Below are 25,936 nucleotides of genomic sequence, written 5' to 3' on the forward strand. Positions count from 1 at the left end.
TCCATGAAATAAAGACAATGATCAGCCGATGACAACAATCATTGGCAGATCGTGACTTTTGGTTCTGACCTAAAATCTATTTTCTGCCAACCGCACATCACTATGTGTAATAGAGATGCACGGCTGTCGGCTTATGAATCTGTAAAGAAAATAATAAAATAAGTATGTTACCTCTCCACGCTCCACAATGCCTTCTTGTCTTCTCCTTGTTCCCCGCAAACGCTGGTGAAACTTCAGAGCTGGTTTCTGGGTTATTCTGTCTTATAAAAACATATACACTTTCTTCCAGAAACAGCACCACTCTTATCCTCAGTTTAGGTGTGGGTTTTGCAGCTCAGTTCCACGAATTGAATTGAGCTGTAATAATACACACAACCTGAAGACAGGGGTGGTGCTGTTTGTGCAAGAAAGTAGCTGTGTTTTCTTTCTAATTTAAACTCCTTTAACTTATTATTGCCCCATAAAGTAGCTGTATGTTATGGCAGTATTAAGGAGGTATGAAACAGCCTTGGGAGACAAGCCTTCTCCAGACCTTTGGGTAAACAACATGCGACACAAACTAACAATTTTGCAAGACAAACTAACAATTTTAAAAAATTGTAACTCAGTAAATGAACAAGATTTCTTCATAGAAGGCCCCCCATGTCGCCATCCTGATACTGTATGTGGGAGGAGAGTTAACTGATTAACCCCTTCCTTACTGATAGTGTTCTTTTTAGATACAGAACACCTTACCTACCTTTGTTTGGGTTGTGGAACAAATCGTCTGAGTATGAATTGTTTCCCATGGGAAATTTTTTTTGATATATGAGTGATTTGGATTATAAGCAGGTTACCAGAACAAATTATGCTTGTAATCCAAGGTTTCACTGTATATCTAACTAACTATATATATATATATATTGTACTACAGTGGTACAGTGGTAACTTGGTTTAAGAGCGTTTTGGTTTAAGAGTTCACAGTTTTTCACAATTGTGACTTGGTTTAAGAGCATTGCTTTGCTTTAAAGGGGTTATCCAGCGTGGGGGCACTTTTTTGGGGGGACCGGGGAGGAGGTGGCTGAAATAAAAGACGTCCACTCACCTCCCTGGTTCCAGCTCGGATCTCGCCTCCTTCAATGAGTGGCTGAGCGGCCCTGAGACATAGCGTCTCGGGCGGCGTCAGACACCCGGAAGCGGCCGGGAACCGGAGCGCCGTGATGCGGGACCCGCCGCTGGAACCGGGGAGGTGAGTGGACGTCTTTTATTTCAGCCAGCTCCTCCCCGGTCCCCCCAAAAAAGTGCCCCCACACTGAATAACCCCTTTAAGAGCTCCCTGTACTGGGCGGGAGGGCGAGTGGGGGAGGGGCATAGCCTGCATAGCGGGGTCTACAGCCCTGTACTCTGACCCAGGAAGTCTCCCTCACCTTCCAAATCATAGCAGATCCACTTCAGGCTGGGGCTTGCATCAGGGGACAGGACTGTGGAGGTAATCTCTCCATAGCTGTAACCCCTCCCTCCCCGGACAGAGAGGGCTGCTATACTGTGACCACATCTGCCCTGCTGATTCCTTCATGCTTCCTGCAGTCTGTCAGTCCTGATTGGTCCATGCTGAACACACCCCTTCCCCATTGCTGTCATGTGACCACACAGACCTCTGACAGCAGCCCTGCTTCTCTATTCTAGCCTGTTGTACTACGCTACTGCATTATGGGGATCTACAATTCCATCCTGTATCTACAAATTGCAGCTGTTTTCAGCTTTATGCACTTACTATACATTATACTCCACATGCTGATTGCTATACTGTACAGTAACTTATAATATCACATATCCTGCTGTTTTCAAATGTTTGTTTCATTTTTTTTACACGTTATTCAGCATATAAAATCACTATTTTTGGGGTGTGGAACCAATTGTCTGCATTTCAGTGATTTCTTATGGGAAAACTTGCTTTGGTTTAATAGTGGATTTAGATTACAAGTACGGTCCTGGAACAAATTATGCTCGTAATCCAAGGCACCACTATATATATATATATATATATATATATATATATATACAGCTCTGTCAATGTGGACAGTGGCAGAACAGACGTTAGTAGTCCAGAGATCGGGTCAGTCTTCTCTGCAACACAATAGTGGAGAGCTGATTGGTTGCCATTGCAGCACAAGGCCTTCTCTACACCTCCATGGCTGCCATGAGAAATCTTCTATTACAGCCTGCCACTGTATGGACACAGTATAAGCTGATCTGTATAAGCAAGTGAAATTGTATTGATCACTTATAGGAGTCCTTTAGAAGGACTGGAAAAAAAATGTAAACTTATCAAATAAATTATGGATCCCCCCCCCCTTTTCCCATTCTAAACCTATGCTGGGTCTGGGTGTAGCACCTGCCTAAGCATTGTGGTAGTGCAACATGCCATGCATTAAGAAGGATTTGTTATCGGACTTATTCCACAAAAGACTTTTTCGCTTTTTTCTTTCTTCTGATAGGAACACACACTATGCACACGTACCTAGTTATTAGGACTTATTTCACTGCTTGTATTTCTTTCTACTTTAATGCTACAGTCACACGTTGCAGTTTCGCCACTGATAGAATATCCTATACCAGGGGTAGGGAACCTTGGTTCTCCAGCTGTTGCAGAACTACAACTCCCATCATGCCTGGACAGCCTTCGGCTGTCCAGGCATGATGGGAGTTGTAGTTCTGCAACAGCTGGAGAGCCAAGGTTCCCTACCCCTGTGCTATACTATCTTTCAGAGCTCACCTGGCTCTACATGTGTTGCTAAACTACAACCACCATCATGACACAATAGGAATTGTAGTTTCTATATACAGATCCTCTTCTACCACCATCCCCCAGCCCTCTTATCACCAGCCACAGGGCAGAGCACTGGACCAAAGACATTCAACTAGTTGTACTTTTAAACAAGCCCATCCCTTACACCCCTCCCCCACTTTCCCTCATTACTCCTTCCTATGTCTATTACTATACGCGCATTCTTCCTTCTATGCTTTTACAGCTATAACTGAAAGCAGAGGCTGCCGGTGACGTCACGCACGCACCCCTCTGCGCAGGCGCGCCACCTTCCTGTGCGCGTCGCTTCCCTTCCACCTGGGACTGCGCATGCGCGATCCCTTCAGCGGTAATCGAGACCTCCCGGCTCATGCGCTGTCCCGTGTGGTGAGTCCTGTGATGCCCGTACTCGGTACCGTCCGTTACCGAAGTGACTGCAGTGTTTGTTATTGTTGGTTCTGACTGACAGCAAGTGGATGTGATGGGGGAGCTCGTGACGTATTGCTTTTAATCAATGACAGGCTGTGTGACGTCATAGCCATGTAATTATAACATTGGGTGACAGATAACAGCCCCCCCTTTCCCTTCATGCAATGATGACAGACTCCTATATCTATGTGTCACTGCTGGTACAGTATATAGCTGATAATTGGCACCTATAGGTGGGCGTGTACCAGCAGTAACTGTCACTAAAACGATTGGTCAGTGACGTGTCACATGATACCGCATACATCACATGACAGCTACACGCCTGGTATTATGTGCGCTATTTTTTATTTGCTCGACCACATAGTGGCGCTGCTGAGAGGTGATCGGATTTCTGGTGTATTTAGGGGGAACCTCCAGCTGTGGCCAAACTACAATACCCATCATGCCTGGACAGCCAAAGCAAAGTTGATCCGAACCCGAACGTTCGGTATTTGATTAGCTGTGGCTGCTGAACTTGGATAAAGCTCTAAGGTTGTCTGGAAAACATGGATACAGCCAATGACTATATCCACGATTTCCACATAGCCTTAGGGCTTTATCCAACTTCAGCAGCCACCGCTAATCAAATGCCGAAAGTTCGGGTTCGGATGGACTCCAGCATGCTCCAGGTTCACTCATCTCTAAGTGCGACCCATTTATACCTACTGCGACCGGAGTCACTTACAGCAGATAAATAGTCACTCCGTAGATCCCTCTTATTATTGTTTCTGCTTTTTGCTCTGTAACCATTTGCCGTATGATCTTTGACGCAGACAGAACAGTTGACACTGTTTAAATTTTAGTAAAGATTCAGAGTGGAAAATTTTTAAGTTAAAGGGGGTTTTCAAGGAAAATGGAAATATTTTCTATGTGCCTTTCTGTGTAGTAAAACAATTAAAGACGGCATACTGACCTGTCCTGCTCCCCCACCATACTGACCTGTCCCTCAGCATACTGACCTGTCCTGCTCCCCCGGCATACTGACCTGTCCTGCTCCCCCGGCATACTGACCTGTCCTGCTCCCCCGGCATACTGACCTGTCCTGCTCCCCCGGCATACTGACCTGTCCTGCTCCCCCACCATACTGACCTGTCCTGCTCCCCCACCATACTGACCTGTCCTGCTCTCCCGGGATACTGACCTGTCCTGCTCCCCCGGCATACTGACCTGTCCTGCTCCCCCGGCATACTGACCTGTCCTGCTCCCCCGCCATACTGACCTGTCCTGCTCCCCCGCCATACTGACCTGTCCTGCTCCCCCGCCATACTGACCTGTCCTGCTCCCCCGCCATACTGACCTGTCCTGCTCCCCCGCCATACTGACCTGTCCTGCTCCCCCGCCATACTGACCTGTCCTGCTCCCCCGCCATACTGACCTGTCCTGCTCCCCCGCCATACTGACCTGTCCTGCTCCCCCGCCATACTGACCTGTCCTGCTCCCCCGCCATACTGACCTGTCCTGCTCCCCCGCCATACTGACCTGTCCTGCTCCCCCGCCATACTGACCTGTCCTGCTCCCCCGCCATACTGACCTGTCCTGCTCCCCCGCCATACTGACCTGTCCTGCTCCCCCGCCATACTGACCTGTCCTGCTCCCCCGCCATACTGACCTGTCCTGCTCTCCCACCATACTGACCTGTCCTGCTCCCCCACCATACTGACCTGTCCTGCTCCCCCACCATACTGACCTGTCCTGCTCCCCCACCATACTGACCTGTCCTGCTCCCCCACCATACTGACCTGTCCTGCTCCCCCCAGCATTGCAGCTGTCAGGTCTTCCAATTCTTGCTGTATCCCCAATGTACCGGCTTCTGATGATGTCCAGGGTTCTTGCTGTATCCTTTCAGGAAGGAGGGCTGAAACAAGTGTAAGATCTGACAGCTACAGCATTGAGGGAAAGGGAAGAAGTAAGTATTCTGTCCTTTAGGCCCCATGCACACATTTGTGTTTGTTATTACAGTCAGAAAATACTCGGAAGTCTTTCAGGACGCTTTAGGAAACCATCAGTATTTCCTGACCATAAAAACTGAAGATAAAAAAAGCCATACTTACCTGCTGCACAGGTTCTTCCTCTCCAGTCTCTTGTGGCCAGAGGTATAATTCTACCTTTGGCCACAAGAGTGATTGAAGGGGCTTGTAGACAATGACTCCTTGATTTGGCAAATACAGCACCACATTTAACTGTATGCGCTCCTATTTGGGAGCGTATACACTTAAAGGGAGAGGCGTTGCACAGTGGTACATGCCCAGCAGTACATTTTGTCCAAACACACTGGTATCTTTCTGTCCAGTCAAAACCTGTCAGTTGAACAGACACAACAGGGAAACCCAATGACCCCCATTAAAATCCAGTGGTATCTGTTCTCCAGTGGTTTTGCAGTTATGTGGCTCTGTATGGTTATATTGTGGAATATGAGAGGTGTATGTCAGGATATACTCCCTAAGTCATCCAAAACTACAATTCCCATCATCCCTGGACAGCTAAAGCTTTGGCTGTCCAGGTATGATGGGAATTGTAGCTTTGCAATAACTGCAGGGCTCTTCATCCCTGATCTAAGTGTTCTAAGCTTATTGCTTTCCAGCTGTTGCAAAACTACAACTCACGCTGTCAGGGCCTGATGAGCGTTTTAGTATTGCCACAGTTGGGGAGTCGCATGTTAGGCTTCATTCACACGTCCGTAGTGCAGCCCGTGACATGGAGCACTACATTGGCACTTCATTAACATATCGATCCGTGCCACAAACCCCATCTACATTACAACAAGTCCTTTTTGTTTATAGCACAGATCGCAGCCCTGTATACATCTACGGACGCGTGGTCAGGGCCATTGAATAACATTGGTCCTATGTTAAGCAACGGACGTGTGAATGAGGCCTTATGGTACGCTGGCCTATCTTAAAGGAGTCTGGCCATTTTTTAAATTCAGCAGGGGCGGGGGGGAATCTGATTACAAGTATGGACCTACCTCTCCCCATGCCCGCTGTGTGAATGGCCTTGGGACCCCCCGCCAGAAGGCATTGTGATGACGTCACGACTCGGGAAAAGGTCTGTCCCGGCTGATGAACTGGCCGCTCAGCCTATCAGTCACTGGAGCGGAGTCCCGTCCGTAAGCCAGGTCGTAACATGTACAACTTGGAGATCCTGGAGCTTGGCAGGGGTCCTGAGGCCACGCCCACTGCTCACCGCGGGCACGGGGAGGGGTAAATTCGTAATTTTAATCAAATTCCCTCCTGTCCCGGCCGGGTGACGAATTTTAAAAATGGCCGAACTTCTCCTTTTAAGGTTAAAGAAGCAGAAAACCTCTGAAAGATTAAACAGGAAATCATTGTATATGATTACAGATCTGGATTACAGCTCGGCTCAGGTTGCATGATGGAGCTGTTTTTAACCACTCGAGTCACTTTGCAGCAGTTGCTCACGTGTGGCCACCGTGGTGGAGATAACATGGAGCAGGGATGGGGAACTTTTTAGCCCTCCAGTTGTTGCAAAACTACAATGCCCATCATGCCTGGACAGCCAAAGCTTCTGATATGATGGAAATGGTAGTTTAGCATCAGCTGGAGGGCCGAAAGTTCTCCATCCCTGACATACAGTATATGCAAAAATGCGGCTGTATTTCTCCCATCCTAAGGCTATAGTATTTTTGCTAAGTATTTTGCAACCAAAACCAGAAGTGGATCGAAAACACAGAAAGGCTATGTTCTCACACTTAAAATTGAGTGGATGGCCGCCATTTAATGGCAAATAACAGATGGTATTTTAAAACAACGGCCGTTCTGTGTTTCCAATCCACTTCTGTTTTTTGTTGCAAACTGAGCAAAAATCCTGTGTGGGAACATAGCTTAAGGGTATAAACCCACACACCGTATAAGCAGCATATTTACTGCTGCGATACGCAGCAAACACGCAGCAAACACGCAGCAAATACGCAGCAGATTAGATCTAAATAACTGAACACAGCATCAAATCTGTACCAACAAATCTGCTGCGTATTTGCTGCGTATTTGTTGCGTATCTGCTGTGTATACGGTGTGTGGGTTTGTACCCTAATAGTGTGTTAGATGTGTCTGGAGCCATGCCGGGAAGAGCGGGATGTGTTGCACATGGTTATCCCCTCTGGTGCTGCCTAGGGGCACACGGGGCATGGTGCCAGCCTGTAAACATTGCTAAACAATGCAGTAAATGTACAGTACTTTGATCCAGGGACAAGGAGATCAGACTCTTGAAGTGGTTATCCATAATTTAAAAAATTTATGGCCAAGGGGAGGATAATGCCGGAAAAAAGTAAAAGACACACTACTCGACCGATAAACCCCTCTCTATCCGACCACCATCAGTCTTTTTCATTACATGGATGCAGCAATGATGTGCCCATAGAGCCACTCAGCCACATTACCATTGGCTTTTGTGGTTTCGCACCATCCAGCGTTCAGGCAATTTAGGACATTGTAGAGCTTGTGGAAAGTAGCTGTGATATCTAATACTTATAATTACCTTTTGTCGCTTTGCAGTCTCTATGTGCCCGTCTCTGCCTCTGCTCTCAGTAAGCTGCTAGTCTGTCTTGTAAAGACAGGTTGGAATTGAGCTGTTTTTTTTTCAGGGTGACAGTTTAGCAGGTAGAAGAGAAAAGAACTTGATAAGAGAAGAAACAAGCACTTTTGTCTGATAAGATATATTACAGATATGCACAATGTCGGCTGATTCTGGTCTTCTTTTCTTTTACGATAACGGCGGCATGCTGGCTACCGCTCCGCACATTGCTGCTGTCTAAATATTACCCCTCCCACAGCTTCCTGCTGCCCCTTTCTCTAAACCCACTTGCTGTTGGAGCGTGTGATAGGTCAGTGCTCGCTTGTTTCTGCTGATCGGCCCTTGTAATAGGGGCTTCAACCTGCCAAAAAATTGCCATCTGCTCATTGCCATCTCATTGATTTGCATATCCCTACCCAGACTATATAAAGAGCGCCAATCTATGAGATCAGGGCCTGTGTGCAGTTAAGCTCCGGCTGCCTTATAGGGCCCTTAGGTTCAGACTGGCAGGATTATTAGTGATTTGTTATCAGTATTACTGGTTTATTGCCGTTATAAAGGGAATAATAGTCGTTGTGCAGTGTGTAAAGTAGATGCAGACTGTTGCTTGGCAGCAGCCGGTGGGTGACCAGACTTGATCTCCATCTTCATGTGGAGGTCAGAGTAGTCACCCACTCTAAAGAAAAAGCATTTGTAGAAGATTTGTGCTTTTTTGTTTCCTTAAAGGGAGCAAAATTAGTTTTCAGATCAACTGATGTCAGAAGTTATACAGATTTGTATATTACTTTTATTAAAAAGCCTCAAGTCTTCCAGTACGTATCAGCTTCTGCATGTCCTGCAGGAAGTGGTGTGTTCTCTCCAATCTGACACAGTGCTCTCTGCCGCCACCTCTGTCTTTATCAGGAACTGTCCAAACCAGGAGAAAATCCCCATAGAAAACCTCTCCTTCTCTGGACAGTTTGTGTCATGGACACATGTGGCAGCAGAGAGCACAGTGTTAGACTGGAAAGAATACACCACTTCCTGCAGGACATACAGCAGCTGATAAGTACTGGGAGACTTGAGATTTTTGAATGGCAGTCATTTACAAATCTGTAAAACGTTTTGATACCAGTTGATTTGAAACCTTTTTTCCCCTCCAGGGTACCCCTTTAATTTCTTTGTGAAACATCTGCAGTGTATGTGTAGACCTTCTTGTTCTCTCATTTGCCTGCCAGGCACTGTGATGAGGCTGCGCTCTGTGAAATTTAGGAGTCATCAGCTTTTATGTAGTCTGCAGTTCAGTCGTCTTGAGTCTTCTCCCTGGAGGAATGTGGTTTATGGGTGTGTGTAGTGTGACCTTTGCTCTATATACATGGCAGAGTTTACATACTGGATCTGCATGGCGGCGTCATCACTTCTGCTTTCCATCTAATCTTGTGTAGGTTATAGGACCCGCCATCCAGTGCCAGCTTGTCTCTAGTGTCCATAATCAGATTAGCCGCGTTTCTGTGGAACAAGTTTTTCTTCTCTGCGGATTACTTGCTGAGTTCATGTTTCCACCTTAAAAGGGGTTATCCCATGATCCAGACCCAGGGTAGCTAGCTGATCCATGCTGGAACCCCACCGATCCCAAAAAATTGTCCCCCTAACTAATAGAGGGGTTGTGTGTATGCACAGGCAGCACTCCAGTCATTCTCTATGGGGTTTCCCAACATTGCATAAGTTTATGTTAAGAAGGCCATAGACAGTGGAAAGTGGCCAAGCAAATGACCTCCTTTCTTGGGGTCTCATTGGCTTGATGCCCACCTATCAGCTAGCTTTCATTCATTATGTGGATAAGAAATAGGACTATCACTGAATAAATAGTGCTTGTTCCTCCTACCATTGTTATGGTATCCCTAAAGGCCCTATTACACCAGGCGATTATCGGCCGTATCTGGCCGATGATCGTTTGGTGTAATAGCTCCAATTAAAAGGCAATGATCAGCCGATGTGCATGATGTCGGAAAAGATCGTCTGGGGAGCCCCTCCTGCAGCTACCTGTGCCCCCTGCCGGGGGGCGGAAACACAGTGTAAGTGAGCGCCAATCTTACAGGTTGGCTCTCGCTTGCTCCTCGCCATCGGTCAGTGTAATAGGGGCTTTAGACTAGTCCTTATTGGAACCATCTAGAAAATCGAGTAGTCAGCAAATCTCAGGTCCTTGTGATGCCAGATTACAGGACATTTATTGTAATAGCTGAATAATTAGGTTTTTTGTGGCCCTAAATGAGGGCAGCGTAAACTATTGACTGAAATGTTGAACAGATCGGTGTATTACTTCCATCATTCTGTTCAGCCGTTCACCTAATATGCAGGAGAATAGGATTCCCCCTGCTTATCATAAAATTATGAGCAGTATAGGTGTGGGTTACACATATGTGGGGTTTCCCCAACCCCTTGGTGAGGTGAATGCTGCTCATCATGTCCAGGCAGAAATTGATGGCCGCATACAGCTGTATAAATCCCACAGATCTCCACACATGTGCATGGCAAACTCTCTACTCAAACACATCATCACAGCCTTGGATTTCTAGTGTGCCATCTGAAACAGATTTGTCTGAATTTTAAAGGAGTAGTCTGGGGGAAAAAAAACTTATTTAAAAGTGTTCACGGTGGAGAAAAAAAAAATTTAAGTGCTGGTACTCACCCACCATCAATCCCATGACTGTGCCAGTCCCTGCTGCAGAGTTTTTAGGCTTGCAGTGACCTGATTAGCTGAGTGAGCATTTCCTATGTGTTACGATGCAAGCAGGACTGACGACTTTGTTGGGGGTATCGGCAGTAGGTGAATACCAGATTTAATCCCCACCTCCATAAGTACATTTAAATGTAAAATAATTTGCAACTAAGGCTCCGTTCACATGGAGTAAAACTGGCGGAATTCTCCACCAGCCTCTGGCAGTCTATGGGAGGCTCGCGCACCTCCTCTCTCCGCACTGAAGAATGGACATGCCAGTTCTTCAGCACAGAAAGAGGAGGTGCACGAGCCTCCCATGTCACGGCTGTGGAATTCCGCCAGTTTTACTCCGTCTGAACAGAGCCTAAGAGTGTCCCTTATCTACTGTCATAAGCAATACACAAGAGTCACGTGATGAAGTCGTAATGTTGTCGTCTCCATTTGCAGCTTGGGACTGAAGTGTCGCCAACATGGCTGAAGCCCACCAGGCTGTGGCATTCCAGTTTACAGTTACTCCAGATGGTATTGACCTTCGCTTGAGCCATGAGGCACTGAAACAGGTCTACCTCTCAGGTCTGCGGTCATGGAAGAAAAAAATAGCTCGACTCAGGGTGAGTAATATGACCCAGGATAGACAGGGCACAACCACACCATCTGTGCTGTATCATCGGTGCATAAACCATACAAAGTGAATCAGGTTCAATAATCCATAATGAATGGGCAGAGTCCTCACCGCTCACCACCAAGCAGAGAATAATATACTCCATGCAGTCATCATGGCGTCCTGGTGTGGATGAATTCTCACAGCGCAGGCGCCGGTGCATGTTCAGTTCACGTGTACAGCAGCAAACACCATAGGTGGATAGAGAGGTGTATATGAATCCTTTGTATGGTTCATGCACCAACAATTTAATACACTATATATGATTATACACAGTCATATTGTGTATAAACATGTCAATTCTTTGGGCGGATGGTGAAATTTGCCGTCAAATATCATTGAGTCTATGGGACAGGCGCAACTTTAAGTGGTGGCCGAGCGGTGGAATCCGCTTGAAGTCTCTGCACATATTTTGTAGTGTGAACATACCTGTATACTCACCAGTATGCTCTAACATGCCGCGGAAGGCTCCATTGTGCTGGATCGTGGAATAAACACAAGTAGATTTTTCTGCTCCATTCCAGAGTGTTGCGAGATTTCTTCATTGTTGGGTAGATAGATGGGTTGGGTGGGTGGATAGCTAGATATGAGATAGATATGAGTTGTTGGGTGGATAGCTAGATATGAGATAGATGTCTGCTTCTAATTCTCTGTTTTCTCTCTGTAGAATAGCTTCATCACTGGAGTTTATCCTGCCAGCCCTTCCAGCTGGCTCTTTGTGGTAATCGCAATAATGGGGACCATGTATGCTCGTGTGGACCCCTCAATGGGCATGATTGGCAAAATCAAAGAACATCTTCCTGTAAGGTCTGTAATTCCCGGGATGTTTTTTTGTTTGTTTGTTTTTTCTATGATCAACAATTTTTTTTTTTGTACATACTTACCTTTTTTTGGTACATAAGTTTTGCTTTAAAGGTCCTCAAGCACTACCAATAATAGATAGCCGAATTATCGTTCAGCCTTCAGTTATGTCTGCTGCCCATCCTCTCTATACACAGGAATGTTCGAAACGGGCAAGTTTTCCTGTGTTCTTTATGGGGAGGGGTAAGCTGCAGCAAGAGCGCTCTCTCTGCCTCTCATCTGTCCCAGAACAAAGGTGTCGGCCATGAATTTCTATCACACCGACCTCTATCACCACCAACATCAATCGTTGGTGGTTGTTCTAGACGGCCCCATACACCTTAGATTAACGGCCAAATTTACAGTGAGCAGCAGATTTGGCCAACTAAGGTTTATGGGGACCATAAAGGGAAACTATCACCAAGATTCAGCAGTTATAAAGCATGCTGCCCTTTGCCGTTGTCTCAGTCTTCCCCAAAATGTAGTTTTATTTAACCCCGCTCTGCATGCAAATCAGTGCTAACTAGTCATGTGGGCGGGGCCTTTCTCTGAAATAGTCACAGCTCCTGGGCTCTAGTTACTCTCCTCTGCGATGTATTTCCGCCTCTCTGGGCAACCCCTGAATGATGTACCAGGTTCCTGGCCTATAAATCACGCCCAGAGAGGCGGGATTACATTGCAGATGGGCATAACCACAGCCCGGGAGCTGTGACTATTTCAGAGACGCCGCCCACATGACTAGTTAGCACTGATTTGCATACAGAGCAAGGTGGAAAAAAGCTAAATTTTCAGGAAGACTGAGACATTGGCAGAGGATCAGCTGATATGGTAGGGAACGCTGCAGCATGCTTTATAACAATATTATTTTACCTCACCACACTGAATCTTGGTGATTGGTTCCCTTTAAGTATGACATTACTGCAGACCCCTCCTCACACTATCCTATTGATAGCGCCTGTACAGCTGAGTATTATAAGTATGGCTATCCCCTTTGTTTCCTTCTGCTGAGTCAAGATTACAATGAGGACATTGTATTGTACTTGATGGTATTGCAGCTGGTGCATTTTTTTATGTAAGCTTTCCTTGTCTCTGCAGCAGCTACCTATCCCACCAGGGACAGAGTATTGTTAGCGCCTTGCTCTTCTCTACAGCCCTGTGGTTTGCTCTCATCATGACTATGCGTTATATACTAAAACAACTCCTATCATACCACGGCTGGATGTACGAGCAGCATGGAAAGATGTCGACCACCACCAAGTTATGGCTGGTAAGAAGCATACATTTATCCTGTTGGAAATTGATGTCACATTAAAACTCTGAGCCACATAACCAGCGCTAGGCCGAGCTTGAACTTTGAACCCTTGAGGGAGCAGAGCTTTGGTTAAATAATAATAATAATAATAATAATTTTTATTTATATAGCGCCAACAGATTCCGCAGCACTTTACAATTCTGGAGGTACATACATAGACAAAAAATCGACATTACAGAGATATACATATAATTATCCATACATGAGGAGTGAGGTCCCTGCTCGCATGCATGAGCTTACATACTATCAGGAGGGGGTGCGAGACAAAATGGCAGAGGGGCAAAGTGCATCGTTGTTCTTATGGTCCAGCCATCTTTATAAATAAGGCAGTGCGGGTAAAGGGGGGTGAACCTGTCACCAGCCAATGCCTGCATGCACAGGTCTAAGTGCTTAAATGCTTGGTGTGTGTGTGTGTGTGTGCGTGTATGTATGTTTCTGTGTGCGTGGTGGAGGTGTGTGTGTGTGTGTGTGTGTGTGTGTGTGTGTGTGTGGAGGGGGGGTTGAGGGTTGAGTCAAAATTAGGGAACCTGGTAAGCCTGTTTGAACAGATGTGTTTTGAGGGCACGTTTGAAGCTTTGTGTATTGGTGGTGAGTCTGACAGTCTTGGGTAATGCATTCCATAGAACTGGTGCAGCTCGGGTGAAGTCCTGGAGACGGGAGTGAGAGGTGCGGATCAAGGTGGATGTTAATCGTAAGTCATTAGAGGAGCGTAGGGTACGGGTAGGGCGGTAGACAGAGATGAGGGAGGAGATGTATGGAGGTGCAGCACTGTGGAGAGCCTTGTGGGTGAGCAGGAGGACTTTATATTGTATCCTGTGTTTAACAGGGAGCCAGTATAGTGACTGGCACAGGGGGGAGGCATCTGTATAGCGGCTGGACAGGGAGATGAGCCTGGCCGCTGCATTGAGAATGGACTGGAGAGAGGAGAGTTTAGAGGAAGGAAGGCCGATTAGTAAGGAATTGCAGTAGTCAAGACGGGAATGAATCAGAGCGACAATGAGAGTTTTAGCAGATTTGACAGGAAGGAAGGGACGGATTTTAGAGATGTTTTTTAGATGCAGATTACAGGAACGTGAAAGAGATTTAATGTGAGGAGTGAAGGAAAGATCTGAGTCAAACATAACCCCAAGGCAGCGGGCTTGCTGTGTAGAAGCTATGGTCGCACCACAGACAGAGATGGAAATGTCAGGTGGAGGGTGTTTAGCAGAGGGAGGGAAGACAAGAAGCTCAGTCTTAGAAAGGTTTAGTTTTAGGAATAGGGAGGACATAGCGTTGGAGACGGCAGACAGACAGTTACTGGTGTTCTGTAGAAGTGCGGGGGTGATATCACGGGAGGAGGTATATAGCTGGGTATATAGTTATAGTTATATAGTTAAACCATAGTGAATCAACTGATTAACGTTAGCGATGGGAGGGGTCGCTGATACCAATCATATATAGTTCAAGGAAGCCTTAAGTTTTCTTTGTAAGAAATAAGGGTCTTTCGAAAAGTAAATGACACCTGATCCTTCCAGTCTCAGCGGACTTATGGTGTCCTAACCAGGGGTTCCAGAAAATACTGTCAGACTCCCTCACTACAATAAAGTACATTTTACTCTGAAACACTGCGCCATGGGGAAAAGTGTCTGCCGACAGGTTTCTCACTTTAGGCAAAATAGGAACCGAACGATCAATGAAGCCAACATGAGGGGTGAGAACGTAAAGGGGATCCATCCAGCAGACACTTCCTCCAATACCGACTTCTTTCTAAAGCTATATAATTTTTTTTAGAAACATTGTAGTGTTACAAAGTAAAATATGGTTCATTGAAATGAGGAAGCTTTTTGGTATTTCTAAGCTGTCTGTGGTTAGAGCAGTAGGAGTCTGCTGACAGGTTCCCTTAAAGGGCTTTGTGTTATAGCGACAGATGCAATAGGCTATTATATGAAATGGCACACACAAGAAATACTGTGATGTATTGTTATCCAGGATTAGAAAGACATAGTTGCTTTCTCCCAAAGTAGCACAACCCCTGTGCTCGGGTTCCATTCACTTCAATAAAAATGACCCTAAAAACCACACCCAAACAGAAGACCAGAGTCCTCTGGAATACAGCGGCCATGTTCCTTTCTAATCCTGGATAACCCCCATAAGGGACTTCATACACAGGGTGATTATCGATTGAATGGCAATGACTTATTCATCGGCTGATTTCTGGGAACATACGGCCCAGACCTGCGCTGCAAGCAAGTGCCCATCCGCCAGATTGTCGCTCTCTTACCGAGCCTATTACACAGCTCAGTAATAGCGCTTGCTTTAGTTAGCAGTCAGACACATATCACCTATTACACGGAGAGATGTGTGGCCAGAGGCTGATGATTTTTTGACATGTTGAAAGATTGCGATGACCCAACGGGGGAGTGTATGCTTGCTTGTTGGCTGATCACTGTCCCTGTTACACAGGGAGAGATCTGGCTGATTTGGAAGATAATCACTCTGTGTAAAAGGGCCTTAATGGTGCGTTCACACCTACAGGATCTGCAGCAGATCTGTAGCAGATTTGATGCTGTGTTCAGTTATTTAAATGAAATCTGCTGCAGAAAATCAGCTGCAGATCCTGTAGGTGTGAACGCACCATAAAAGTCATTGTTCAGCCACACATCTCCCTGTGTAAACAAGTAAAAGGGTCACACAAATAGAATCATGTAAAAGGCTTGTAAAATGAGCAAAGATCTGCTAGATCAATGCTCACATGAGGAATGGGTCTATAATGGGTCTAAAATGACCCTTAAGGCCGATGTGCAATGTAAGGGATCACAGATCTGTCTCAATGTCTGTGCAGCCCTTGCTGGTACACCAGTGTATATAGAAAATAATAAAATTATACTTACCTCACCAGGCCCCCCTGGGGTCCTCCTGCTTGTCTCCTGCTCGCTGCAGCCACCGCTGACCATGCTGAACCAGTCTCTGCAGTGACAGGCCGCTCAGCCAATCACTGACCAAGACGGGAAAGAGCCATGGTCATCATTGGCTGAGTGGCCTGTCACTTCAGAGACAGAGATTTGGAAGTGTCAGCTACGGGGAGCGCTATGTATAATCTTTATTATTTTCTATACAAGTTTATCAAAAGTCAGCTGCACACCTCCTATTACAAAGAACGAGGTGCAGACTACAGCCAATGATTTCAAATTTACTTAAAGACAACGATCAGCCGATGATCGGCTGCTTAGACAATCGTTGTCTTTATTACCCAGGGCGATATCTGCCTGAACCTGCCTGGCAGATAATCGCTCTATGTAATAGAGGACGTAAGGCCCATTTACATGACCAGATCTTCAACGTTCCACAGCCTCAAAAGAATACTGATCAGCAAGATTAATCATGTGGCTGAGCCACACAAACAATCGCTTTATTGTTTGTTCCCCTATTAACATTCATTGTTATTTGCCGCACATCTTCTGGTTATTGCTTATACGGCCAATAACGATAAAGATGCGATTAGCTGACAAGCAGGCATTTTCCCGCTCATTGGCTGATCGCTGGCACTTATACACAGTAAAATGATCAGGGGTGCAAGGATCTAAAGCAGCTAACACACTGGGATTTAGCTTGCAAATGAAAACCAATTAAAGGGAATCTGTCAGCACCTATGCAGGGCTGGTGTGTGGTACCTTTCTTGTAGCCAACCGTGCCATACTTTTTTCATAATCTTGCCTGTAATTTGCGATCCAAGTGTCAAAGAGGAATATTAATGAGGTGTTCGTGCCGCACTTCGGCACGCCTCCTCCTGCTTTTCCTTGCATATTAATTCAGGCCCGGCCTCCTGTGTCCCGGTGACATAATCTTCAGGGCTGCATGCGCTGTTGCTGACAAGGGCCGCGCGCGCCGACTTGCCAGTCCGTGCATGCGCCCTGGATCTGTCGGTCTGCGCGCTCCTGAGGCCGGATTCATGCGTGCGCTGTAGTGCCGAGGAGCGTCGCGTGCACGCTGAGGACTGAAGCCAATGCCCTCAGCTGGTACCCTCAGTGCGCCTGCGCCGCTCCTTGGCACTAAAAAAGTATGGCACGGTTGGCTACAAGAAAGGTACCACACACAATTATTGATACACACCTTCACTACACTGTCAGCACCTCAGGACCAGCCCAGGTGCTGACAGATTCCCTTTAAACAGTGGCAACATTGGTTTCTATAATAGAATGGCTGCATAAGTCTCACAATGTCAGCAGAGGATATATACACACCTTATTAATCTGCTTACACTCCTTTTCTTTTATTGTTAGACTTTGGTGAAGATTTTCTCTGGCCGCAAGCCCATGCTGTACAGTTACCAGGCATCACTGCCTCGTCTCCCTGTTCCAAAAATTAAAGACACAATGGAAAAGGTAAGATGGGAATGACCAGATATACACAGTATGTTCTCATTACATTGTACTAAGTCTTAGCTGTTTTACCATAACTATCGTACGGGTAATAGGATTTGTCTGCTCATGTATAGACCTGGTAACGAGTATGTGGACACATTGCTAAATGGAGACTGAAGCCTTCATCTGTGTACTCATCATAGACTAATATAGGCTGTACAGTTGGGTCTGAAGAGCTTGGTGACACCATCAATCAGATGTGCCCTTCTAGCGTTCTTCAGGTCACCTATAAACTGTAGGCTACATAGGACTAAGGATATTAAGTTATTAATATAGTGATGAATGATGTGCAGGTCAACCAGGGAAACATTTCCACTGCCATAGGGGTCAGGATGGAATAAAGAATGGTAAAATTGTGTATAGTTGGTCTCTGAATGATGGAATGCCATGTGACCTACTTGTCATCTCTTTATGTGTAGTATCTGGAATCGGTCCGGCCTCTGATGAACGATGAGGAATTCAAACGCATGACCGGGCTCGCCAAAGACTTTGAAGTGAAACTGGGGCCCAAGCTGCAGTGGTACCTGAAGCTGAAATCCTGGTGGGCATCTAACTATGTAAGAATTCTTCCTCAAGAAAACTGTGACATGTTTTTCTGAAATGTACTCAGGGTCGATCTCCATTTAATTATAGGGCATTCTTGTTGAATTTTATTTTTTTCTAGATTTTTTCTATTACATTTCAGCTTATAAGTCAGCAAGTTATGTTTTCCCTCTTTATAGGTGAGCGATTGGTGGGAAGAGTACATCTACCTGCGTGGAAGGAGTCCCATTATGGTTAACAGTAACTATTATGCAATGGTAAGCAGGAGCTCCTGTCATTTAAAAAAAAATCCTTTGATATTCAATGAGATGCGATTGGCTGGGGTCTCAGCACTGATCATTAGAAGTGGGGAGAAACAGGCTTTGCTCCCTGACTCACAGCAATCTGTGTCCAGTCTCACTAGACGGCCCCATAGACTTATAATAGGGCCAGAAACTGAAGCTGGATGGAGATTGCTGTGAGCTGGGAACTAAAGCACATACTTCTAGACATTTGTTCTAATGATCAGGGGTTCTCAGACCCCAGTTGCATGTTATCGTAAAATTAAAACAGACTTGCATAGTCACATGAAAGCTTGCATACTACGGCATACCCATTTGCACATTCCCCTGCGTTAGCCATCCTGACGGCGACTGGTCCCCCGCTGCTCACCACCTCTTTCTGATTCCTGTGAAATTGCACAAAATGCCTGCTTAACTAGTTTTTTTTGTCCCAGTGTAAAATCACTGTCTGGCTCTGTAAGGAGCACGATGTATAAAACAAAGATATTAAAAAAGAGATACATCAAACATTTTGATCCGTCTGGGTATGAGACCCTGACTAATTGTGAGAACGAGCCAGTACACACACAGCACAGTCGTCTCCAGGCTCTGTGTCACATTACAAGATGGCTCCATAGTGAAAGTCTATGTGGCTGTCTTTTCCTATTAACAAAGAGGGGGAAGTGGACCATGTACCATTCTGTTGATTGGTCAGGGTATGAACACTCAGACCCTGACAAATAAAAACTTTTAACATGTCTCTCTGACATGTCAAAAAATGTTGTGGGGACAGGGACTTTAACTTTTAAACAGAGACACAGGACATGGATATGCTATCATTTTATGATTGGTGGGCGTTTAACCCTGAAGTCCAGGCTACGTGACCAGCCCTTTTCAAGTTTCCTGCACAGGTAGCTGGGAGCGTTGCTTTATAGAGAAAACTTAGACACAACACTAAAATATAACTTAGCTCCTCATTCTTATGAATGGGACCCCCACCAAAAAAAAAATGATGGTATATCCTAACAATAAGGAATACTTCTTTTGACCCCTTAAAGGACCCATGACGTACCAGTACATCATGGGAGCCTGTCACTTAAGTCCAGGGGCTCTATGGAGGATTAGGACCGGCTGCTATCAGCAGCTGTGTCCTCACTGTTAATGACTGGCAGTTTATGATGCTGTCTAAGTGAAAGGGCCCTATTCCACAGAGCAATAATCGGCAAAATCAGCCCGATTCGGCCGATTATCGCTCCGTGTAATAGAGACAATGATTAGCCAATAATCGCGTCATCGGCTGATCGTTTATTTAGGTTCAAACCTAAAATCATTGCGCACCAACCACGCATCGCTGCGTGTAATAGCCATGCGCGGCAGGCTACTGACGATTCCACAAGCACCATACTTTACCTAAACATGTTGCAGGTCTTCTCCTGCACTCCTCCTTCCTCCCGGTCCCGCACGCAGCAGCAGCTTCAGAGTGGCCTGTCTGAGCTGAAAGACCGCACAGCCAATCACTGGCCAGGACCACCGAAGCTGCTGCTGCGCGCGGGACCGGGAGGAAAAAGAAACGCAGGAGAAGACCTGCAACATGTTTAGGTAAAGTATTGTGTTTAAACAAGGGCTGCAAGGACATTGGTAACAATGTCTATGCAACCCTCGCTAAACAATTATCGGACCGTGTAATAGGCCCAGTAAACAAACGCCGATCTAGCAGATCGGCGCTTGTTTACATTATTGAGCAGGCTGAGCTCCTGTCACTGTCTGATTACTTACCTCTGTACCTCTGCTCGATAATCTTCTCATAGAGTCTGCCTGAGGCAGACTCTATGAGAACATCACATATAAAGCTAATCAATGCTATGTAAAAGCATAGCATTGAACAGTGTATGCAATCTAGCATGCACAATTGTCCGATTTATTAAGATATAACAATACTATTAATGCACGGTGAACTGCGTAAACATAAAGAGAAAAAAAGCGCCAGCATTGCAGATTTTTTTTGTCATGTTATCTATCACACAAAAATTAATAAAAGCTATCAAAATCCCCCATCTATATTTCCTTTTTGCCCTATACATTAGGACTTTCTGTATGTTACACCAACACCAATTCAGGCAGCCCGTGCAGGTAACACAGTCCATGCCTTGCTCTTGTATCGACGCAAGCTCAGCCGCGAGGAACTGAAACCGGTAAGAGTTGTTTTTTTTGTGCACAATTGAGAAAAAGGCTTTTGTGTGTTACTGCAGAATGTGTGCAATGACTAATATGTTTGGCATGGTTCAGAGTCACACATTGTTATCCAGAATTCAGCTCATAGTTGTAGTAGCTACTAGGCCAGTTTAATAAGATAGGATATCGTTTCTTCAGGGGTGGTCTGTCCATGAAGAGAAATAAGCATACGAGACGATCTCCCCTTTCCCTCACTGCTGTAAGAAGGAAGTGGCAATGGCTCCATACTTATTGCACATGATGGTTGTCATCCTTTTAAGCTACATAAAACATTGCCCAGGATAGATGGGGGTTATTCTGCAGTTTCTTAACATGCACACCACAGAATGTGAACCATCTCTTGTACAATGTGAAGCTAACCATTTTGTTTGATGGAAATATGCCTCATGCAAGATTTTCTTTAAAGTCTACCTATTGTTAAAGGAGAACTCCGGCCAAATGTAAAAATCCAGGGCAGGCAGGGGGATAGGAACATAATAAAGAAGTTATACTTACCCATCTTGGTGCCCCCACAGCGCTACCGGCTGACTGTCAGTCTCCAGTTTTCTTCCTGTGTGATCATGATTCGGCATGGAGTACCCGCTTAGCCAGTCAGTACCTGCAAAAGTGTCACGGCTTACCCACTGACTGGCTGAACTGGCATTTCCGAGCTGGGTTATGACGTCACAAAACCGGCAGCCACAGGAGATCGGCAAGCGACCATAAGTGGTGTTGCTGTGGCTGTAGGGGAACTGGAAAGGTAAGTGTAACTTCTTTATTATGTTCCCACCAGCCCCTGCTCTCACAATATTTGTTATGTTTGACCGTCGTTCTCCTTTAAAAAAAGAAAAGTCAGCAAACTTTGCATAAATCATAGTGAAAGTAAATATAGGACACATTGTGATATATTTTATGGGGAAAATGCCTCCTTCTCCACTCATGAGCCACTTTGTCTCCTCCCGTTGCCTTTTGCAACGATCACTCATTCTTACTTTCCAACAAAATCCATCTTGGGACATGAGATCAGCTCACTAAGAGATCAGGTTTTTACACCTACACTATTTATCATGGCTCTGTAATGCCCTCCATGCTTCTGCTGCATCTAAGGGTGCACCAGAGACATAGTACTGGGATTTTCTTCTGTGTGTGCAATGTATAGGAGATATTGTAGAGGTTAGGCTGGGTTCGCACTACATTTTTGTAATCCGTTTTTTCATCCGTTTTTTTTTTTTTTTTAAATGGATGAAAAACTGATGGAAAAAAAAACGATGCAACTGTGTGCATCCGTTTTGATCCGTTTTTCCATTGACTTCCATTATTAAAAAAACGGATCCGTTTTTGTTTTTTGTTTTTTTTTGACGGACACAAAAATGAGGTCGACCACGCTTTGTGTCCGTCAAAAATAAAACGGATCCGTTTTGATCAGTTTTTTTAATAATGGGAGTCAATGGAAAAACGGTACAAAACGGATGCACACAGTTGCATCCGTTTAAAAAAAAACAAAAAACAGATGAAAAAACATTGCAAAAATGTAGTGTGAACCCAGCCTTAGGCTCCACACACTAGGTCAGGAGTAGCTGAAAATTAGAGATGCAACTTATGAAGGGGAAATGCCATATACAAGTAGTATAATGGGCAGCAGCAGTATTATTTATTATTGATGTACACACACATCAGCTTAGATAGAGTGAAGCTGCAGCCTTATCCCCCTGGCTGGGTTCACACTACGTTTTTGCAATCTATTTTTTTTATCTTTTTTTTGCAAAAAAAGTATGCATATTTTGTGCATCCGTTTTTATCCAATTTTCCATTGACTTTCATTATAAAAAAAAAAAAAAAAAAAAAAAAAGGATCAAAACAGATCATTTTTTTAACGCACACAAAAATGTAGCTGACCCTACTTTTGTGTGCGTTAAAAAAAATGGATCCGTTTTGATCAGGTTTTTTTCAATGGAAGTCAATGGAATAACAGATCAAAATGGTTGCACACAAATGCATCCTTCTTTCCATCCATTTTTTGCAAAAAAACGGATGAAAAAACGGATTGCAAAAACGCAGTGTGAACCCAGCCTAACCCTTTTCCTAGTTTATGGTTTACTGAAGAGATTTCTAAATATTTAGAGTCTGCAGACAGGTATAAGGAAGTCTAGATGGTGCTGGAAGGTGAGAAGATGGTACTTTCACCTAATAACACACATTACGTATACATTTTATTTTATATAACAGTAGGTACTCTTTAGGAAAATGACGAGAAATGAATGTAATTTTATACGTCTCCTCTATTAACATCTTGCTTGAACACAAAAAGGTTCTGCGTATGTTACATGTTGTGATACGCTCATCGGGCGGAGATCTCAACCAGACATTCATATCAACTCTTTTGCATTGTGTTATCTCCCCCCATGGTATCTCTGCGATGCTCCTGTATCCACTGTTATAACTGAGTATAGAGCAGGGTCCCAGGATCCATTATCCCGCTGTGCTCATCCCAGTGGGAGCGCACCTTTAACACCACCCGCATCCCCGGAGAGGAGACAGGTAAGCGAGCGGGTGAACCAAATCGCCAACATTATTGTCCCTTCTGGTGGACGGGACCTAACAGACCAGACCAGAGTCTTCCTCTCCTTTTTCTTCTAATGAGATTTGTGTGTGAAGCTGCTGCATACAGGTTTCAGGTTCCACATTTGGAGCTTAGACAGGGCACGGGCAGCAGAAATTCCAACGTATTTTATTAACGCAAATAACAAAATCTTATTTGACTGATTTGTGTTTAGTTTGAACCAAAAATACAGGCTCCAAATGTGTCCTGCAAAACCTAGTGTCCATTATACTACCAGCCTGAGCTCCAGGCCCGGTGAGGGTTCGCCTTACTTTATCTTTGCATGTGTGAGCTCGTGCTGGGATTAACATAGACAGGTTGTTTCAGCAATAATAATCTTTCTATGGTTGTCAAACGTCTATTGATTATGGTTCTCTCTGTCTTCTTCTCCCCCCCCCCCTTCTTCCACTTTTTATGTTGTTCTCCTCTACTAACCATTCACCTACCTATACACAAAATCCAATCCTACCTAAACTTCATGCAATCACTTTTTTTTTCCTCTGACAATTTTCTTGTAATTTATATGCGCTCCTCCTCCCCACCCCCATCCTCTGGTACGTTGTCTTCTCTCTTTTCCTGTGCCCGTTGGTGTGTGGCTCCTGTTTCCGCTCTCATACAGCTGATGATCCAAGATTGTTTGCCCATGTGTTCCGCTCAGTACGAGCGCATGTTTAACACAGCACGTATCCCTGGAATAGAGACAGGTAGGAACAATCTTGTGCATTTCTAAAAATCTTTAACTAATCATAGAAAAAAAAAAGCTTCAGGCGGCTTTGACAGGACTTTCCAGCACATCTCATTCCTTTGATATCTGGAAGAAAGTGATTAAGATTGGTAATAAGCCTCTCCCAACAGGGCATAGGGCAGTGTTTCTCAGCCTTGTAAAGCCATGTAACTTGTACAGATAGGATGTATCCTCATGGAAGTGATCATTTATAATTGTAATAAGGCCAACCTTTGGCACTAGATCATGTGCCCCCCCCCAATAACATTATGATAAACCTGTATGTCCCAGTGATAATGCCCCCTTCTCAACATATAACACCCCCCTGTAGCCATTATTGATTCCCCCTTCCCCAGTAATGGGGATGCTTCCTGTTGCCTTTATCCAGTAATAATGACCCATGTAGCCATTAATAACGCCCCCCTGTAGCCAGTAATGTGCCCCCCCGTCCTTAGCCAGTAATGTGCCCCCCCCGTATCCAATAATGTGCCCCCCCCGCATCCAGTAATGTGCCCCCCATATCCAGTAATGTGCTCCCCCTCCCGTATTTAGTAATGTGCCCCCCTGTAGCCAGTAATGTGCCCCCCCGTCCTTATCCAGTAATGTGCTCCCCCTTTATTCAGTAATGTGCTCCCCCAGTATTCAGTAATGTGCCCCCCCCCCCCCCCCCCCGTATCCAGTAATGTGCCCCCAATATCCAGTAATGTGCCCCCCTATGTATCCAGTAAAATCCCCCGCCCCCGTATCCAGTAATGTGCCCCCCCCCGCATCCGGTAATGTGCCCCCCATATCCAGTAATATGCCCCCCCCCCTCCCGTATTTAGTAATTTGCCCCCCTGTATCCAGTAATGTGCCCCCCTATGTATCCAGTAATATCCCCCACCCCCGTATCCAGTAATGTGCCCCCCCCGCATCCAGTAATGTGCCCCCCATGTCCAGTAATGTGCCCCCCATATCCAGTAATGTGCCCCCCCCCTGTATCCAGTAATGTGCCCCCCCCGCATCCAGTAATGTGCCCCCCATATCCAGTAATGTGCCCCCCCTCCTGTATTTAGTAATGTGCCCCCCTGTATCCAGTAATGTGCCCCCCCTATGTATCCAGTAATATCCCCCGACCCCATATCCAGTAATGTGCCCCACCCGTATCCAGTAATGTGCCCCCCCCTGCATCCAGTAATGTGCCCCCCTCTGCATCCAGTAATGTGCCCTCCCCCGCATCCAGTAATGTGCCCCCCTGTATCCAGTAATGTGCCTCCCTGTATCCAGTAATGTGCCCCCTATGTATCCAGTAATATCCCCCACCCCCGTATCCAGTAATATCCCCCCCCCCCCGTATCCAGTAATGTGCCCCCCCCCCCGTATCCAGTAATGTGCCCCCCTCCCCGTATCCAGTAATATCCCCCACCTCCGTATCCAGTAATGTGGCACCTGTGTATTTAGTAATGCCCCCCCATCCAGTATATCCCCCACCTCCGTGTCCAATAATGTGGCGCCTCTGTATTCAGATTTGTAATCAGCCGATTACAGGACCAAGAGTCGAATCCAAACCAGGTATAATAAGCGCAGGAGTATTCAGATTTGCACACAACGGTGCAACCAGGGATCATCCAGAGGTAGATGGCATAGTAAACATATACTCTTTATTGCAACGGGTTTCGGCCCCATATTGTCTAACATGGGCCCTTATCAAACCTCTGTATTCAGCAATGCCCCACCCCCTATATCCTATAATGTATCCCCCACCCCCGTATCCAGTAATGTGCCACTCTCGTATCCAGTAATGTGCCCCCCTCCCCATATCCAGTAATATCCCCCACCTCCGTATCCAGTAATGTGGCCCCTGTGTATTTAGTAATGCTCCCCCCCATCCAGTATATCCCCCACCTCTGTATCCAGTAATGCGGC

At 45.6% G+C, this 25,936-nt stretch overlaps 1 protein-coding gene across 5 annotated transcripts in view; it reads left to right on the forward strand.

Moving 5' to 3' along the window:
- The window catches only part of LOC138769910 (carnitine O-palmitoyltransferase 1, liver isoform-like), a 43,734-nt gene that overhangs the window by 2,949 nt on the left and 14,849 nt on the right, over positions 1-25,936 (forward strand). For 2 of the 5 annotated variants that reach the window (XR_011359347.1, XM_069948643.1), the window contains exons 1-9: positions 3,070-3,172; positions 10,929-11,092; positions 11,810-11,949; positions 13,078-13,249; positions 17,554-17,655; positions 18,114-18,251; positions 18,417-18,494; positions 20,582-20,689; positions 23,159-23,246. Coding sequence is in view for 4 of the 5 variants with exons in the window: in XM_069948643.1 (XP_069804744.1) it covers positions 10,952-11,092; positions 11,810-11,949; positions 13,078-13,249; positions 17,554-17,655; positions 18,114-18,251; positions 18,417-18,494; positions 20,582-20,689; positions 23,159-23,246 (967 nt within the window). In the remaining variant the exon portion in view is untranslated. Of the gene's footprint in view, positions 1-3,069; positions 3,173-10,928; positions 11,093-11,809; positions 11,950-13,077; positions 13,250-17,553; positions 17,656-18,113; positions 18,252-18,416; positions 18,495-20,581; positions 20,690-23,158; positions 23,247-23,926; positions 24,012-25,936 lie in introns of those variants that run through there. The other 3 variants (XM_069948645.1, XM_069948646.1, XM_069948644.1) reach the window with 3 other exon arrangements.

The sequence above is a fragment of the Dendropsophus ebraccatus genome, chromosome 12 (assembly GCF_027789765.1).
Source record: "Dendropsophus ebraccatus isolate aDenEbr1 chromosome 12, aDenEbr1.pat, whole genome shotgun sequence".
NCBI lineage: Eukaryota > Metazoa > Chordata > Amphibia > Anura > Hylidae > Dendropsophus > Dendropsophus ebraccatus.